This window comes from Thalia democratica, chromosome 3 (genome assembly GCF_965202585.1).
Source record: "Thalia democratica chromosome 3, ktThaDemo2.hap1.1, whole genome shotgun sequence".
NCBI classification, from domain to species: Eukaryota; Metazoa; Chordata; class Thaliacea; order Salpida; family Salpidae; genus Thalia; species Thalia democratica.
Window position 1 is genome coordinate 61959023 of NC_139167.1, and position 17129 is coordinate 61976151.

The following is a 17129-nucleotide window of genomic DNA, read 5'->3' on the forward strand; positions in this document are numbered from 1 at the left end:
TGTTTCGGCGACTGTGACTTCAATCAGAGAAACTGATAAATACAAAACTGGTATTGAAAAACCATCCCGATGCAACAAAAACTTTTACTAAAACCACAGCATTATCAAAAAATAGCACTGCTATACTCACAAGTGTTTTTGCTTCGACAAATGAAAACTCATTTACCGAAACTGCTGACTTCAAACAGGTTTCTTCTACAACATCTTTAAAAAATCTCTTACTCCGGAAGAAACAACAGTTGCTGGATACTTCAAAGCTCAACAACAAAAATAATAATTGCTTTTTAATGACAATAAAATTTTACAGCTAAAATTTAAATTTAAAAACATGATTTTTTTCAGCTGATTTCATGTTTAACAAATAATGATAAACTTTGTGCAAAGTAAAAAAATAGGACTAGAGTTTTAAATGTTTAAGAATTAAGATCAAAAAAATGTTCTTACAAAAAGGCTTAGCTTAGGTTTTTATCATAACCAAAAGTGTTAATAGTGATAATAATTTTTAATCCATATGCTTTATTGTCTTTATAAGTTATTAAAGTATTTAAAAAAAGTTATTAAGCTCCAATTTAAAGTACTTTACAAACTTGAAAGTTTAAAACTATACTTAAAATGACTTCAAACACTGTTTAAATCTAAAGATACATAATCTCAATTACAAATACTTAAATATAGTTGTGGGCAACGTACGGCCCGCGGGCCGGATCCGGCCCGCGATGTGAAAATGACCGGCCCCCAAACCTTTTTAAATTTAAATGGAATCCAGCCCGCGGACAAAATTGATCCGGCCCGCGAGTCGATGATCCGGCCCGCTAAGCATTTTCAAAATTTATATGAAATCCGGCCAACCAATGTAAATATTACAAAATTTGTAAAAAACCTTTTTAGAATTATTTTAATAAAACAAAAATGTAAGACTTTGACCCTGAAAACGTTTGTAAAATTGGCTTTTTTTGTGGTGATAAAAACACTGTTTTGTTAAAGTATTTTTTTTCTGTTTCGAGTCAGTTAAAGTAATGCTTTCTCAAATTATTCAAAAACAATTGTTTGCTGAACTAACTTTGATGATCTTACCTACGACTTTCATAAAAAATGGACGTCTTAAAAATTGTCTTTCCCAGATGTGTAGTGAGTTGTTCTTATATTTGTTTAGAAAAGTAAAAAAAATCTTTTTAAGCATTGACAATTATTTTATGTCAAACTGCTCAACATTAAATTTTGATAAAATATTATAAGTTTAGACTACAATTTTCACTCTTTTTTGTTATTGATTTTTTTATTTTTGACTTTTTGATTAATTATATGGTTAAGTTTAGTGATAAGCAATTGATGACAATAGTTTCACTTGATAATGAGTTTGGTCGTCGTTTTTCAGACTTTTAACAACTAATAGAATGATTTGATATTGTGTCATCATAGTTGACGTTTGACACCGAAAATGCACCTAGTATTATACGGTTAGAACTGCTTAACTTCAATGTGACAGTACACTAAAAAAATTCAAACCTTAAAAGTTTTACAGGTTTTACGCCCTACTTAACAAGTCAAAGTTTGTTAATTTAAAAAAGATGGCAATGAAGTTACTTGTTCTGTTTGGGTCTACATATATTTGCGAACAAACATTCTTAACCATGTATATAAACAAAAGTTAGCTGCGTTCAAATCTTACTGATACCAATCTGCAGTCATTACTGAGAATATCTACTTCGAATATACTTCCAGATTTTAAACAACTTGTTAAAAACTTTGATGATCCACAAATGTCTCATTGACTTCCTTTTAGTGTAATCATTCTTGCTAAACTTTTTAATCTTACATTTAAAATATAATATGACAGTATTATATGTTAGTTTTTCGTTTAGTACTATTTTCATTAGTGAAACTTATCTTAATCCAAAAGTCTATTAAATTAATATGGTTATCATGTTTAATTATTAATTAATCTCTTTTTTATTTTAGTATTTCGGTACTTTATGTTATACTTTTATAAAAGTATTTTAGATGAATTGTTTGACAATATTATTTTTCGAGTACAGAACTTAGTTAAGTTTCATAAGTTGATTCATTATTGATATTTTGAAAGTAAAAGTACAAGAATTTTAAGCCAAAGTAGTTTTTTATCTAGGTTTAACTGTTTTTTAATATGTTGATATGAAAGTTTAAATCAAATATATAATTTTTGTTGCTTTTAGTAGATTTTTAGATATATTTTTATGTATTATTGAACGAGCCAAAGTTTGTCAACTTCAAAATATGACTATGAAACTAGTTGTTTTGTTCGAGACTTCATATATTTGAAAACAAACATAACCGACCATAAACATTTAAAAAGGATTAGCTAATTTCAAAACTAATCGGTATTTCAGTGCACTTGCAGAATTTCCCAAACCGTCATGCAACTAGATTTAAACAACTGTAATATATGATTTACCTTAAGTGTTTCATCGAGACTTTTTAATTTAATTTTTTCGCTTTTTATGGTAAAACTGTTTATTATACCAGAATTATTTGTTGTTTGGTTTCTTTTATACGTGCAAAAATATGTAATGAATCTTTATTAGTTTGTTCAAATTATAAGTTAATAGTTTAATTTTGTAATATTAGTTAACTTCTGAATATTATTATTATTAATATAAACTCCAGCCAAGGATTGGCAAAATTAGATAATTTCGGATAGTTAACAATTTTTCAATGTTTTAGCTTGAAATATTAGGCTCAAGTATTTTTTAGTAAGTAAGCTATTGTTTTTGTAAGACTAACTAGTATTAATTCGGTCCAGACTTATAATAAATATAGAGTTATGAATACTTAATAAAAATTTACACAAAGTTTCATGCTTGAGAACCTTGGTACTTAAAATATTAATTCAAAATTCTGAAATACCCGATCAATTAGCATCCAGCCGGATCGAAATCTTTTTCAAATTAGCTTCCATTCGGATCCGGATCTCTTTTTTTTAAATAAGTATTTAGCCGGATCAGGATAATATTTTCAAATAAGGATCCGGATCTAAAAAAGGATCCAGCTGAATACGGTAGATCACTAACTCGAAATGCTCCGGCCCGCTGAGGACTATTTTTTTTTTGGATCCGGCCCGTCAACTATTTACGTTGCCCACCCCTACTTTAATAGATACTCTATTAAATACAAGTAGATACAATTCTATAAATGTTTTGTTTACAACAGAGCAGGGGTCGGCAACCTTATGTAACTCGCGGGCCAACTTTCTTAAAAAAAAATTGCTCGCGGGCCGCACTATTTAGAAAAAAAGCTCTGAGGGCCGCATTTATTTAAATTAAATTCTAGTAATCAGTAGAAAAGAATTATTTAAGATCAAACATATGATAAATCAAACAATATTAGAGCCCTTATAAAATGTGTTTATTGAATTAATAGCCTAACAATAAGTTTTTATTAGAAATTTATTATGTTTATTGTTAATGAAAAAATTTTTTAGGCTAAAAATTAGCTCACGGGTCGCATATTTTGACTTTATGGGCCGCATTTGGCCCATGGGCCGCAGTTTGCCGAACACCGCAATAGAATAAAGTATTAGCTATAAACAAAAAGTAAACAACTAAAAACTAAGTTTATTAAAAATCTGAATAAATTTCTGGTTGTTTATCTAAAACACTTATCATTAACATCTGCTAAAGTTTAACTGAATGACTTTTTATTGGTCATTTTTTATTTACATTTAAAATAATAATAATGTGAGCAAAACTAAAGTTAATAAATGTTAAGTAAAACCCTACGAAGTAGAGCATAGAAAATTTTTTTTTTTTGTTCTAACGTCTCTACTTATTTTCTTTACAAGAATTTAGAAAGTTGAACAAACTTATACCTGCTGTGTAGATAACGTTTAAGTAACTGATTCGAAGTACCTTTTAATAAAAGATACATATTTTAGTATTAAAACTTTTTGTACTTAATAACAAAATTTCAATGATAAATTACTACTATACGTTTCTAATGACTTCTAGGAGATTTAAAATAAATATTGTTTCCTTAATTCTAAAGAAAGGTATGTCTAATAAATAAATAAACTTTACAGTGATTCGTATAATAGTCTTTATTTCTTTGATTTATACGGATTGTATCTAAAAAAACTGAATGTCACATTATATTTAATGTAAAAATTAGAGCTGTTTGTTGTTTTGGTTTTAAATATTTTTACTTTGATACATTTGTTGGTTACGATACTTGAATAAAAAATTATGTGTTGTTTTTTACAATCTAACTTGTTTTGTTAATAGAATTCAGCTACGATAGACTTTTATATAAAAATAACAAAAGTTTTAATCTAAAAAAAATTGATAGGATGTAAACAAGTACAATACGTTTATAAAGAAATATATATTAAGCATACATAATATTTGTCGCCTACAAATATAAAAAATCACACATTTTTGTTTTGTAATTTATTAAAATAAGTAGTTACAATGAGTTAAAAATATAAAACTGCATAAGAAATAATAAAATTAAATAAGGCATAAAATAAATAAGAGAATGTTTTTGAGTGAAAGGCAAGTAATTTAGAATCAAAATAGAAAAAAACACCAAATAATATATAAATAAGTAATAAAATTTTATCGAAATTTCATTTACAGTTTATGTGTTAAAAAATATTTATTAGATTTTAATTAACAATAATGTTAAAAATTTTTAAAAACAATTTTACAGCATTTTGGATCAAAAACAGTGAGTATAATTAAAAAAAAATTATAACATCATTTCAAAACAAAAGTTAAAAGAAAAAACAAATTAAATAAAAGGTGTCTAGAGCAAATAAGAGTGCAAAAAATAAGAATGATAAAAATTGCACTTTTATCTAAATAAACAACTACAGCTGGTGTATGAGTTTAAAATTTATTTTATTTTGAAACTTTTTTGTGTTTAACAACTAAGGATAAACTTCTGTGCAAAGTAAAAACAAATAACAAAGTTTTTAAATGTTTAAAGCGTTTAGAAATTTTTGGTCACAAATACAGTTCTTAAGTTTGTTTTTGAGTCAAAGTTTGAACTTGATTAATACAACGTTTAAGATATAAGTTTTAGTTTTTTATATTGTAAATCTTTGTTTAAGTGTTTACAAAAGTTTTAGACCGTAGATTGAAAAATTATAAATGATGTTTGCTTGATTCAAATTTCACAGATGATTGAGTTGTGATTTTTAAAATAAAATTAAAATTAAACGAAAAATATTGAGATTATAAAAAAACAATGCTAAGATGTAAATGTTAGAAGACTATAGAGCATTGCGCATTTAAATGCAAATAAAATAACAGAAAGTATTTGAAATAAAAAAAAATGTATTCTTTACATTTTATTTAGCTTGAAAATATTTTATGTAAGTGTTTTACTTAAAGTTTATGTGTTTTTTTTAATTGTTTGTTAAGTTCATATAAAAACACTTTTCGAGCGAAAATAAGTTCCATATTATAATGAAATAGCTTTTTTTTGTAAGAAAAATTATTCAAATTTTAAGATACATGGATAAACAATAAACAAAAATAACAAATATAAAACTGATGTCGATAAATAAAAAATAATTTCATGATGCCTACAATGATGATGTTAACAATGCGTGTATTTTGATGTGTAAAAAAAAAACTTGATAAACAAATAAAAACAAATAACTAAAAGCATTGTAGGAATAAAAATATGTTCAAAATTTAAATCTATGAAAAACAAGTTTAAAGTTCTATTTTTATTTTCTTTCTTTTAAAATCATATCAAATAAGTCAAATTACTTAATATGCCATTCAAAATATGCTTACTCAGCATTAATATAAAATTTAAAAAGTTTACGGGTATTCAACCACTAGCGGCGCTATTATATATTTTCAAATCACATGACGGGACTGGACGACCAGTTATCGGGGTGCTTTCTGGGCCCCATCGGTTTCCTTGACAACCTTTCCCCAAAACCTGGTGTTTTATAAAAACAAATATAAAATAAAAGTAATTAGAAGTACATAATTATTGCTGAAAACCGATTAGGAATATAAACAATTTGAAAATTTTTAATGGTGTTTATAACTTCATAAAATAAAAAAATAGTTTAACATTTTATTCCTAAAATTTTAACTAAAAAAAAAAGCTATACTTATACAAAAAAAAATTGATTAAAAACGATTTTTTTCAATACTTTCAAACAATTTGTTATAATGTCCTGTAATTATTGTTTTACTTTTGTAAATATTGAAAATGATCAACTATTTTCAAAATGGATTTCGATGATTACAGGTAAAATTTACAATTTTCATATGTATATTATAACTATATCCTTTTTTTTTTTTATGAAATGTATATAAATGGAGTTTTGCTGGTATGAAATTCAATAAAAATAAGAAAATCAAAACTACCGCAATAAAACAACAACTATCAAGCAGTTCATAAAGTTAAAACACTAAACTGAAATTGAACTGATTAATATTTAAGGTGGTTTTGTGTTTTTTAAGTGATAATTTCTACACTAGCTGTGTAACAAATCAAAACTTTGTTTTGCTTTTTGTAAAAAACATAAGTGTATGACTAACTCATAAATGGGGTTCATCATTTAAGAACCACGTAAGATAAAAAGTAACACGCAACTCAAGATTAAACCAAAATAGGTATTAAATAATTTAGAGAAATAAATATATATGTTTCTTATACATGTTTTTATATATTATATTGTTACTATATTTTTGTTTATGTAGTAATTTATTTTAAGCAGACATATAAATGATGCATGTAAAAAATAATAAACCTAAATAGTCAATAGTTGTTTTAAAAACTGAAAAATATCTTAAAAAGAAATATAGAACAAAAATATGATTAATAATTTTAATTAAACTCTAAAAACCTTGTTTTCCTTAAAAAAACTAGGTTTTGCTTAAAACATAAATAAGTTTAGCAAATATTAAAAAAAATGTTTACGTACTTAAAATTATTACATGAACGAAAATCAATCATAAATTTATAAAACAAATATTTAATTTTAATAGAAAATCATTTAAATGCTTATAAAAAACAAACCAAGATTTTCACTGCTGTTTGTGCTTTTAAAAGGAGAAGTTGCTCTCGCTAGTTGATTTATCTTCGTTTCTGAAAAAAAAATCTCTAAAATATTTATATTTATTAGTATTTTATCACTGTTTAGTATTTAACTTAATAAAATTTTTATGTATTTAAATCATTATTAGTTTATCTTTGTTTCAAAAAATTAAAAAAAAAGTTTTAAAAACTTAGTATTTAACTTTTTGTATTCAACAAATCTAACAACAAACTACTGAAAATAAAATTCGATACAATTTGAAAAAAATGTTAGTAAAATTAAAAATGATAGCCGATTTAAATACAGATAGACTTGAAGCCAAATATTATGAATATTAACAAAAAACTCGCCGAATATTTTAAATTTTATTGATGTATGTCAAATTATAATACACTAATACGCTTTAAACAAACAGAATTAGTTTAGACAGTATAAATATACAAAAATACCTTCGTATAATTACTTTCGACATTTTTGACAACTGAAAACATTTTTGAAAAGTAAAAATATAAACTTTTACAATAATTCTAAAAAACCTATAAATACTGTTACTGTTTGACAATTGAGCAGTAAAAACATAGATTAGTAACTTTTGTTAATAAAAACCATCTTATAATTGAAAATATTTCACTTAGAATTCAGAACACAAGTTATTTATTTATGTCATTAAACGTTTTATTATTTTTAATATGTAAGAAAGCTCATATAATTGTAAAATTTGTAAGAGAATACTTATGACACCATGCTACGATACTTGTTGATGTTTTTTGGTAAACTAGTAGTTTTTGCCCAGTAATTTAAAGATGTATTTTGCCCAGTAACAAAAAACCTTTAACGATGGAATTTTTTGAGTGAATTTTATACTTCAACAAATTAACTAATTAAAGTTTATTGAATCAATAAAGTAAATGAAATTGGGAATTATTTCTTATAGAGAAATTTACAAAAAAAGTATCTCTAACTTAATGCAATCACTACTTATTTATTTATAAACTAATTAAAAAAATAACTTGTTTTTAAAAAACTTAATACTTATATCATCTTTTTAATTATATGTTCAGCTGAGAAACTGATAAAACAATTTAATACTTATTTGTTAATTATATAGTTAATTACAGTTTTAAATGTTTTTTGCTAAAATGGTAAATACTCTGGTAGCATTTATCAAACATTCATACTATCTATGATATACTTTTTTCGATATTTAATAACAAAAAAAATAATTTTAGCACAGCCTAGGTTTGATAAATTTATTAGAAAAAGTTGTAACACTTTTTTATAGAACTGCATAAGAACGAGTATTACATAGTATTACAACGAGAACTACATAGTACTTTTACTAAATACTACACTAAAAGTTGCGCTGTTTTTACTAAATTATAAACAATTGACTGAAAGGAAATTATTAAAAACAAAACAAATGATACTTTAAGTAAAAATGTGCTGAAATGAATATTTTTATAATGTTTTCCAAATGTTTAAGTGTTGCAATTCAACGAACATTTTTATTTCCCAAATGATTTAAGAATAACAACTTTACTGCTTTTAAACTTTTAACATCCGAGAAAATTTAAACTAAAACTTTCCAAAGGGAACAAAATAAGTAAAACAAAAGCTTGAAAGACACAGTTTTGAGAGGTAAAAACATTTTGCTTTTTAATCCCACTGAGATTTAATAACAACAATTTTATTGCTTTTAACCTTTTTCAATTTATGAACTAAAATGTTAAAACTTTTAGCACTGAACCTATTAAATTTCCACAAAACTCATATAGGAGGTTGAAGTGTTTGTAAAAAACAATAAATTAAAAAATTTAATAGAAGTCATATTGATTATTATACGATTTTAATTTAAAAAGTATATTTTGGCTCTGTAAAAAACTTTAATGCTATGATTTAAACAAAATTTAAAGTGTAAATGTTATATTAAAACACTTCTTTGGAACACTTTACTGTTTTATACCTTCTATCATTTTCTTAAAGCTTACACAAAAGTTTTTATACTTTTTTTAACAATAAGCAAATTCAAGCATAGAAAAATTAAAACTATATAAGTTTCGTGGGTTTAGCTTTATAATATAAAAGAAAACTTATATAAAAGTGTTTATTCGGTATAAGTAGTTTTTATAACAATTTTTTTCAAGTAATTATAAACTGTATTGATTATTTGACATGCTGAGAATTATTTTTTATTTTTTGGACTTTTTTATTTAAATATAAATAGCTATAAGAAACTTTGGTACATATTATATCTCTTTTGCATAGTAAACAGAAAAAAAGTGTTAAATATTTAAGTTCAGGTAACTATATTTAAAACAGTTCAGTTAAGGTTTTTAAACAATAACATGTTTTCTATAAAATATTTTTCTAGTTGCAAAGAAAATGTGCAAAACACAGATTTTTGGGTTTTAAGTGAGTTTACTATGCAAAAGAGATATAATATGTACCAAAGTTTCTTATAGCTATTTATATTTAAATAAAAAAGTCCAAAAAATAAAAAATAATTCTCAGCATGTCAAATAATCAATACAGTTTATAATTACTTGAAAAAAATTGTTATAAAAACTACTTATACCGAATAAACACTTTTATATAAGTTTTCTTTTATATTATAAAGCTAAACCCACGAAACTTATATAGTTTTAATTTTTCTATGGTTGAATTTGCTTATTGTTAAAAAAAGTATTAAAACTTTTCTGTAAGCTTTAAGAAAATCTTTAGGCAAATTGAAAACTTACATATGCATAATTCAAACATTAAATCAATACAAAACAGCCGTTTAAAGCAAATTAGTCTGCAGAAAAATCGATTGATAATCTTACAAAGGGATTTTAAATACACAAACGACTGTAGAGCCAATAAAAATAAATATTTTAAAATCTCCTCAAAACAAATCGATTTAATTTCGCAAAAGAAAAATCAATAACCGGCAAAAAAACCGTTGAAAAATAATACAACCGAAAAAATAAATCAATAAAAAAGCATGTTAGACAACTTTCTTAAAATAAATATAAAATAATAAAACCAAACAGCCGAAAAAATTGATAAATCTGCAAAAAAAACTTTTTTTTTAAATAAAAAATTTGCAATAATGCAGCATTTTAATTTTACTGCTTAGCAACCAACATATGTGTGGTTGCCATGCGAACGTTGTTGTCAGGGGTCACCATATGGCGGGGTCGCGTGTTGCTTAGCAACGATATTGGACACAGCGGTTGTCAACCAGTTTTCTTGTGGGAATATTTATTCGGTTAATAGGGGTTACGTAACTTTTATTATTAGATTCATCTTTTTAAAGTTTTATTTTTGTTTTTTTATTTTTTGTTTACTCTTTTATGGGATCACTAAATTCTTTTTAGCATAATTTTTAAATATTCAATATATTTTGTTCAGTTTTAAAAGGTTATGTAAGTTTTATAATAAGATTTAAATTTTATTCTTGTAGTTTAAGTGTTAAATTAAATTATTTTGTTGTTTAGTTTAAAATAACTAAAGCCTAAACTTAATTTAAGCATAATTAGTATTAGATTTTTTATTCTTTTTTAAGAGTCATGTAAGTTTTATAACTAGAAGAATATTTTGTAATTTATTTTTGAGCTTAAGTAATAGATTAAATTATTTTGTAGATTAGTTTAAATTAATTTTAAAACAAAGGTTTACCATTAATTTTAATATTTTAACTTTTTTTTCTATTGTTGTGAATGAGGTAAATTTTAAAATTATATATGTACACTATACTATATAAAATTATATTTATCTATATTATTGCAATAAAATTTGATTATGTTGTTTTGTTGTTTAAGTCTTTTTGGATGTGTTAGAACTAAGTTTAATATTATTAAAAAACTTATACTTTTCCCACCTTTAACGGGTTATTAAAGTTTTAAATTTTGATTTATTTGTTTTAAAAATTAAATTTTTGCTAATAAAGTTATATTTTGGTTTTCTATCGTTTATATACATTTTTGAAACTGTAATAATGAAATCCTTTTAAAATAATATAACTTATAATTCTAAATTTGAAATAAATTTTGTATAATAAGCATAAAATTATTTTCTACAGTTATTTTTGTTCTTAAGCTACTTTTTCTTGATACTTACTACTTAATTTTTGGGCTTTAATCTGAGATATATTTTCAGAAAGGTTATGCATAAAATCTTTGAAATACAAGTTTTATTTTTCAATATTTTATAAACTATTAATATACAGTTTCAAGGTTTTAATAACAAGATATTTGCAAAAAAAATCTTGAACTTAAAAAACTTTATTTAAACTTTAGTTTACAAACTAAGATTAAATGAAGTGCTACACAGGTTTTTAATTGCTTTAAAAACAAAATCATTAACAATTGTAGTCAAATCAATACAAATGCTAAATGTATTCTATTGAACTGTTTAGTTTGATTGCTATTTGTTTAATTTCAAAGAAATGAACTATCATGTACCTAATTAAGTATGTACAAAATTTTATATTTAATATATATTTTGTATAGAAAATGTAATTATATAAAAAATATTAGTAAAATGTAATAAATAACATGACAAAATTTTACTTTTGTAACGCAATTTAAAAAAGGTTATACCTATTCAGTTTTATCTAAAAATCAAAGTTACAAACTATTTAGTCATTATTAAGTTGAAAAATACTCCAAACTACTTAATATACCAATCCTTAAACAGTTTAAATAAATCCTTTAATTTAAGCTATGGATAAGTTTATAAGAATAAAACGTTTTTAAAAAAGCCCTAAAAAAATTTTTTTTTGTTAATACTGTGTGAATTAGCTTCAGCTAATGTAATTTGAATTAGTTTACTGAACTTAATTAAATAAAGATTGAAAGTTATTTACTGGGATAAAAAAGTATAAAATTTGTCAAAAAACAGAATACGCATTAAGTTAATAAGTAAAAAAGACGAAACGTGTTTAATTTTTTTGAACTTTGTAACCTTTTAATATCTTTTTAAATAACCTTTTTGTCCTTTTTTATATTTTAGACTTATCGAATTAAGCTTAAAACTTATACAAATTATTTTGATTTTATCTACACTATGTTAAATAATATTGTTTAAATAAAAACACTAGCCTCCTGAACCAAGTTGAACCAAATAACTGTCAGTAAAGTCGTTTCTAACACAAACAGGAAAATAAAAACTCCAAGTGGACTATTGTAAAAACATTAAATAAGTTTATTCAATCAATTAACAGTTTTTCAAAACCTTATTAAGTATATTATTGTACATAGTTGTTTTCCGCATTTGTCAATTACATATAAACAAAATTAGTAAAAAGTAAACTTACAAAAGTGTTAAGCACGCTTAATAACAGCAGCTACTACCGACGTTGATTGTGAAAAATTTTGTCAAGTTTGTCATTGACTCAAACTTATGCGAAGTACGAAAACGAACCTTTTTCACGCGTTAAGCCAGCATTTTGTATAATAATTGTTAAAACTTGGTAAAATTGTTAAATAAGGTAATAGTTTTTTTAAATTTAATAAATAGTCAAACTAAACCTGGATTTGTCAGTGTTGTTGGCTTGAACATTTTGAGTTTATTCTGCAAAAGAAAAATAAACATACAATAAACTTACAAGAACAAATGGCTTTAGTTAAGTTTTAGGAACATTTATTAACATAAGACTTTATGATGCGTATTTTAACTAACTTATATTAATTTTATCTTTGTATATAATTATATTTATCATTGTTAATATATAAAAACATTGAAACTAGCTGAATCTACAATATTTATTTCAGATTCAGCGAATAATACTAATATTTGCCAACTACTGGTTACGAAAGTTTAAAATAAACAATATCACATATGTGTAAAAAACAACATTAATTTTGTATCTGTAAACTGTTTTTATAAACAAGGAAATATTAAAATAATTCATATTCAGCATAAAATTTAACTTACTTGTCATAAATTTATTAAGTTGTTAGTTTAAACAGGACAATGTCTAAGTTTTTAGAGAAGTTTTGTAGATAACAGTTGTCATTCACAGTTACATTAGTGTTAATACTTTCTATTTTAAGATTACAATGTATATTAGTACATTTATTAGAAAACAATTATTATTAATGTGAATGATGTAAACTTAATTAACAAAATGTAAATTCGTGAACTAACAAATAAAGTTAATAGTGTCCTTAGCTAACATCATATAGAACTAGTGAAACAAAGAAAATAAAACAATAAGACATTTATAAATTGATTTCATTAAGGCTCTAACCGTTTAAGAAACAGTTAAAAGTAATTAATATAAATCAAACTAACATTATTAAAGATACTTAAATAGTTTTTTTTTATTAACATCAATTTTCAAACATTGATAATTTTATACAAACAGCAAAACGAACCATCACGTTCATGACGTTGCTCTTAACACCTCCCACCGAAGTGCTGCTGATACTGCTGGGTGACTTTTTCAAAGTTGCAGGTTGGAAAGGTTGGTCTGTTTGTTTTGATACAGCCCTGTTGATAGTATTCATTAGATAATTAAGACATATTAAATAATAAAATATATTAACTAACGTCGTTAAAACGCTTGCAAAATTTTAGTTGTTAAAAGCGACCAAGTTATATCAAATGGTACAGTTTTAAGTATACATTAAGTAATGGGGCTCTAAAACAAGTGAGTGATGTGTTAGCAACCACCACAAGCTTTAAATTTATTAACATCTTTTAAACGAGTTTCAGTTTTTTTTTAACCGTTCTTAGAAAAATTTTTTGCTTAAATACTTTATAACTTTTGACTTCAAAAACCACCAATTCCCGCTCAATTCAATTTTCTCGAAACATCGCGCGCCAACTATTTGCAGGTGAGCGGAAAGTTACCGTGACGTAACACACAAAACTTATAAGGGGCTAGTGGAAAAATACCGGCAAGAGCAGTGTGACGCAATAAACCGAGTTGTTGTGGCAACAAAGTATAGTCAGCGAAGCGTGTAAGATGTTGATTGAAGAGGTTTACCGAGAAATATTTTGAAACTTTTATAAGTTGCTTCTCACTTGAGGATTTGTTCAAAACGGATTTTAGTGATTTCCTAACAAATAAAGTCATAAAGTACCTGTTTTTTAAATAAAGTTTACAGAAAAAACTTTACTTAAATAACACTTGAAATTCGCTTTGTTTTAAAAAAGACTTTAGTAACTCATCAAAAACTAATGATAACAAGTGATTGTTTTTCACACCGAAAAAAAATAACACAGCTAGATGGAAAGTTACCAGCCATTTTAATGTTACGTCACAACAGCAGGTGAGTCGAGTCTGCTTTACTCAAGATGTTCCGAAAGCACTTCGATGAATCTTAAAAACTAGCGTTTTTTGAAAAATTTACAGGGAGTTTGAGTTAGCATTAAGTAACAACGGTTGAATTGAGTTTGATTGAGTGTAGTTAAGTGGAAAAATTTAAAACAAATATTTGAAACATTTTCCCACCGACTTGTCATCGAGAAAAAATTTACACTGCAAAAAGTTTTATTTATTGAAGTGACTGTTTTTCATACTGTATATCTTATTTTTCTAGTAATGCCTTATTAACAATAAAAACCTTAAAGTTCATAACATTGAAACATATAAACAACACAATACATAAGTTCATAAAAGCTTTCAAATAGTACGTACTTAATTACTTATTGAGCAATTAAATGCATTTAATTGGAAATAAATAATCATACATCCATTATTTAGCTTAAGAAAAACACAATGAAACTCATTTAAACTATGACTTTTATGCTCCTTTGAGATTACTTTTATACAAAAAAAACACGTAGCATTAAAATCTAATTTGTTTGTAAGATTTTTTTTCAATTTAATGATTATTGCATAATAATTATAAAAAGTCTAAACAACAGAAATTAAAAGCTCATTTTAAATACGTTGAAGAAAATATCAAAGAACTCAATTCAACTTGGACTTTAAAGTACCTCTGAGATTATTTTGTTACAAAAAACATAAATGCTTAAAAACTAATCTGTTTATTACCCTTTTTCAAAATCATTATTTATGTATATCTCTAAAAAGAGATGTGAAATATTTTCTTGTCTCAGTATCAATACCTATTAAACTATTATATTTCTGATGATTTTAGTTGACAGTTTTAAAAAACCAACATAAACATTACAAGAGCTCTTGAAAAGTGTATAAAGAGTTGAATCTGTAAAATACTATGTATTTAATACATGACAACCAATGGTATTTTACTGAATTGAAATCCTTATGACCCAAAAAAAAATTTTTAGCAATTGAAACCCGCTCAATATAATAATACCATAAAACACAAGTTCATAAAAGGTTATAAGAAATAAGACGTATTCATTTATTTATTGAGCAATTAAATACGTTGAATTAAAAACTAAATGTAATATGTACTTTATAAGTTTAAGAAAAACATTGTGCAACTCGTTTAAACTTTGAATTTTATATTCCTTTGAGATTAACATTTAGAAAAAAACAATATATCATAAAAACAAAATTTATTTGTAATTGTTTTTTAACATTATTGTTATGTAGTACTGTATGAAACAACGAAAGTTTGTTATAGTAACAGTATCAAATTTTAATATTTTATCAAAAATTCGGTACAAGAAAACATAATTCGTGCTACATTAAGGAATATGCTTAATAAAAACTGAACACTGCAAACATCTACATAGGTAGAAAAACTAAAAAAAACTTTATTCCAAAACCATTCACCATAAAAACATTGAGAACAAATTTTCGAATTTTTAGGTGACTTGCTTTGAATTTTAGTAACTGTTCTTGCCAACATACAAATTTTCAAGTTTCAAACTTTACTCAAGCCATAGAGTTCGAAAATTAATGAGTTTTTTAGTTTCAAAATCTCAAATTTTTAGTAAATTTTCGTTAAATTATATACTAATACGTAAATATCAAAGTCTAAAGTTCGCCTCAATTGAAATAAAATAGCATACAAGCAGTAAAACGTTACAAGTTGGGGCTTTTTCTAGAAAAATCCGTGAAGTCAGTTTGCTCAAGATTAAAAGTAACTTGTTTATAAAACCGGGCATATGACATAAACTTTTAACATTTTGCGCAACGCAAGACGAATACATTATCGTACGATGAACGCTCATTTCTAATTGGTCGAAGTCCGGCTAGCCAACGATACGCTCCGGTGATCGCAGACCGCCAATATTTCAAATACGCACATTTGAGTATTGGCGCAAAATTGTAGTTTAAATTATTATCGCGCAAGGTAAATTCAACAGACGTTTTTATTTGGTTTATTTTTGGTAATTTTTTCTAAGTTCTCTTAAAAATTAAACAGTATTTAATATCAGTGTTTACAATATTATCAATTAATAGCAGACCGCCAAATTTTCAAAGGCGTATTGGCGGAAAAATGCAGTGTATAATAATATTGCGCAAGATAAGTTCAGCTGGTTTTGGAACAGCATTTAAGCTTAAAACTTGTCTGCATTTTTGTGAAAAATTTCAAGTCAAAAAAATTTTTCAACTTTTTTTAAAGTTCCACAACTTTACATTTAAACTGGTTTAAGTTAAAATTTTTAACTTATATCGTAAAAGCTAAATGTTGAACATTATAAACGTATAGCATTGATTAGCTTCAAAGACTGTTTAGTTATAATTAATTATAATAAATATACACATAAAAAGCAGTTGAATTCACAAAATTTATAGAGTATGTTTGCTTATAGAGCTGAAACATTGTTAGAATTCGCTGTAATTTGAAGAAATATGTACTTTAAAGCAAATTTACACGGTTTTATTAACATGATATTTTAGAAGTTGTTTTTATATTTAAAAACAACACAATTTGCTGAATTTATTTTAAAGAGTAAACAAGCTTATTAGAGTCCCTCGAGTATAAACGTATAATAAATGTTACATTAGAAGACATAAAAATATTGTGTTTATATAATTTGGTTATTTGGTACAACATTTTAAAGTTCATCTTCTTTAGACTTTATGTAAAAATAATTGAAAGTTAAAACTTTTTGTAAACTAGTTGAATGTTATAAAAATTGTTGCTAACAAGTTGTATGATCAGATCAATTGCTAATGCTTTATCTTTAATAATAATATAATCTAAGAAAC

General features: G+C 24.7%; 1 protein-coding gene across 1 annotated transcript in view; it reads right to left on the bottom strand.

Moving 5' to 3' along the window:
- Positions 1-5382: 5382 nt before the first annotated feature.
- LOC145831430 (uncharacterized) overlaps positions 5383-17129 on the bottom strand; it is a 46616-nt gene continuing 34869 nt past the window's right edge. Inside the window, exons 19-22 of the mRNA XM_082938687.1 lie at positions 13405-13519; positions 12556-12598; positions 7024-7092; positions 5383-5931 (exon numbers count right to left, since the gene is read on the bottom strand). Coding sequence (XP_082794813.1) covers positions 5852-5931; positions 7024-7092; positions 12556-12598; positions 13405-13519 — 307 coding nt within the window. The 3' untranslated portion in view covers positions 5383-5851. The remainder of the gene's footprint in view (positions 5932-7023; positions 7093-12555; positions 12599-13404; positions 13520-17129) is intronic.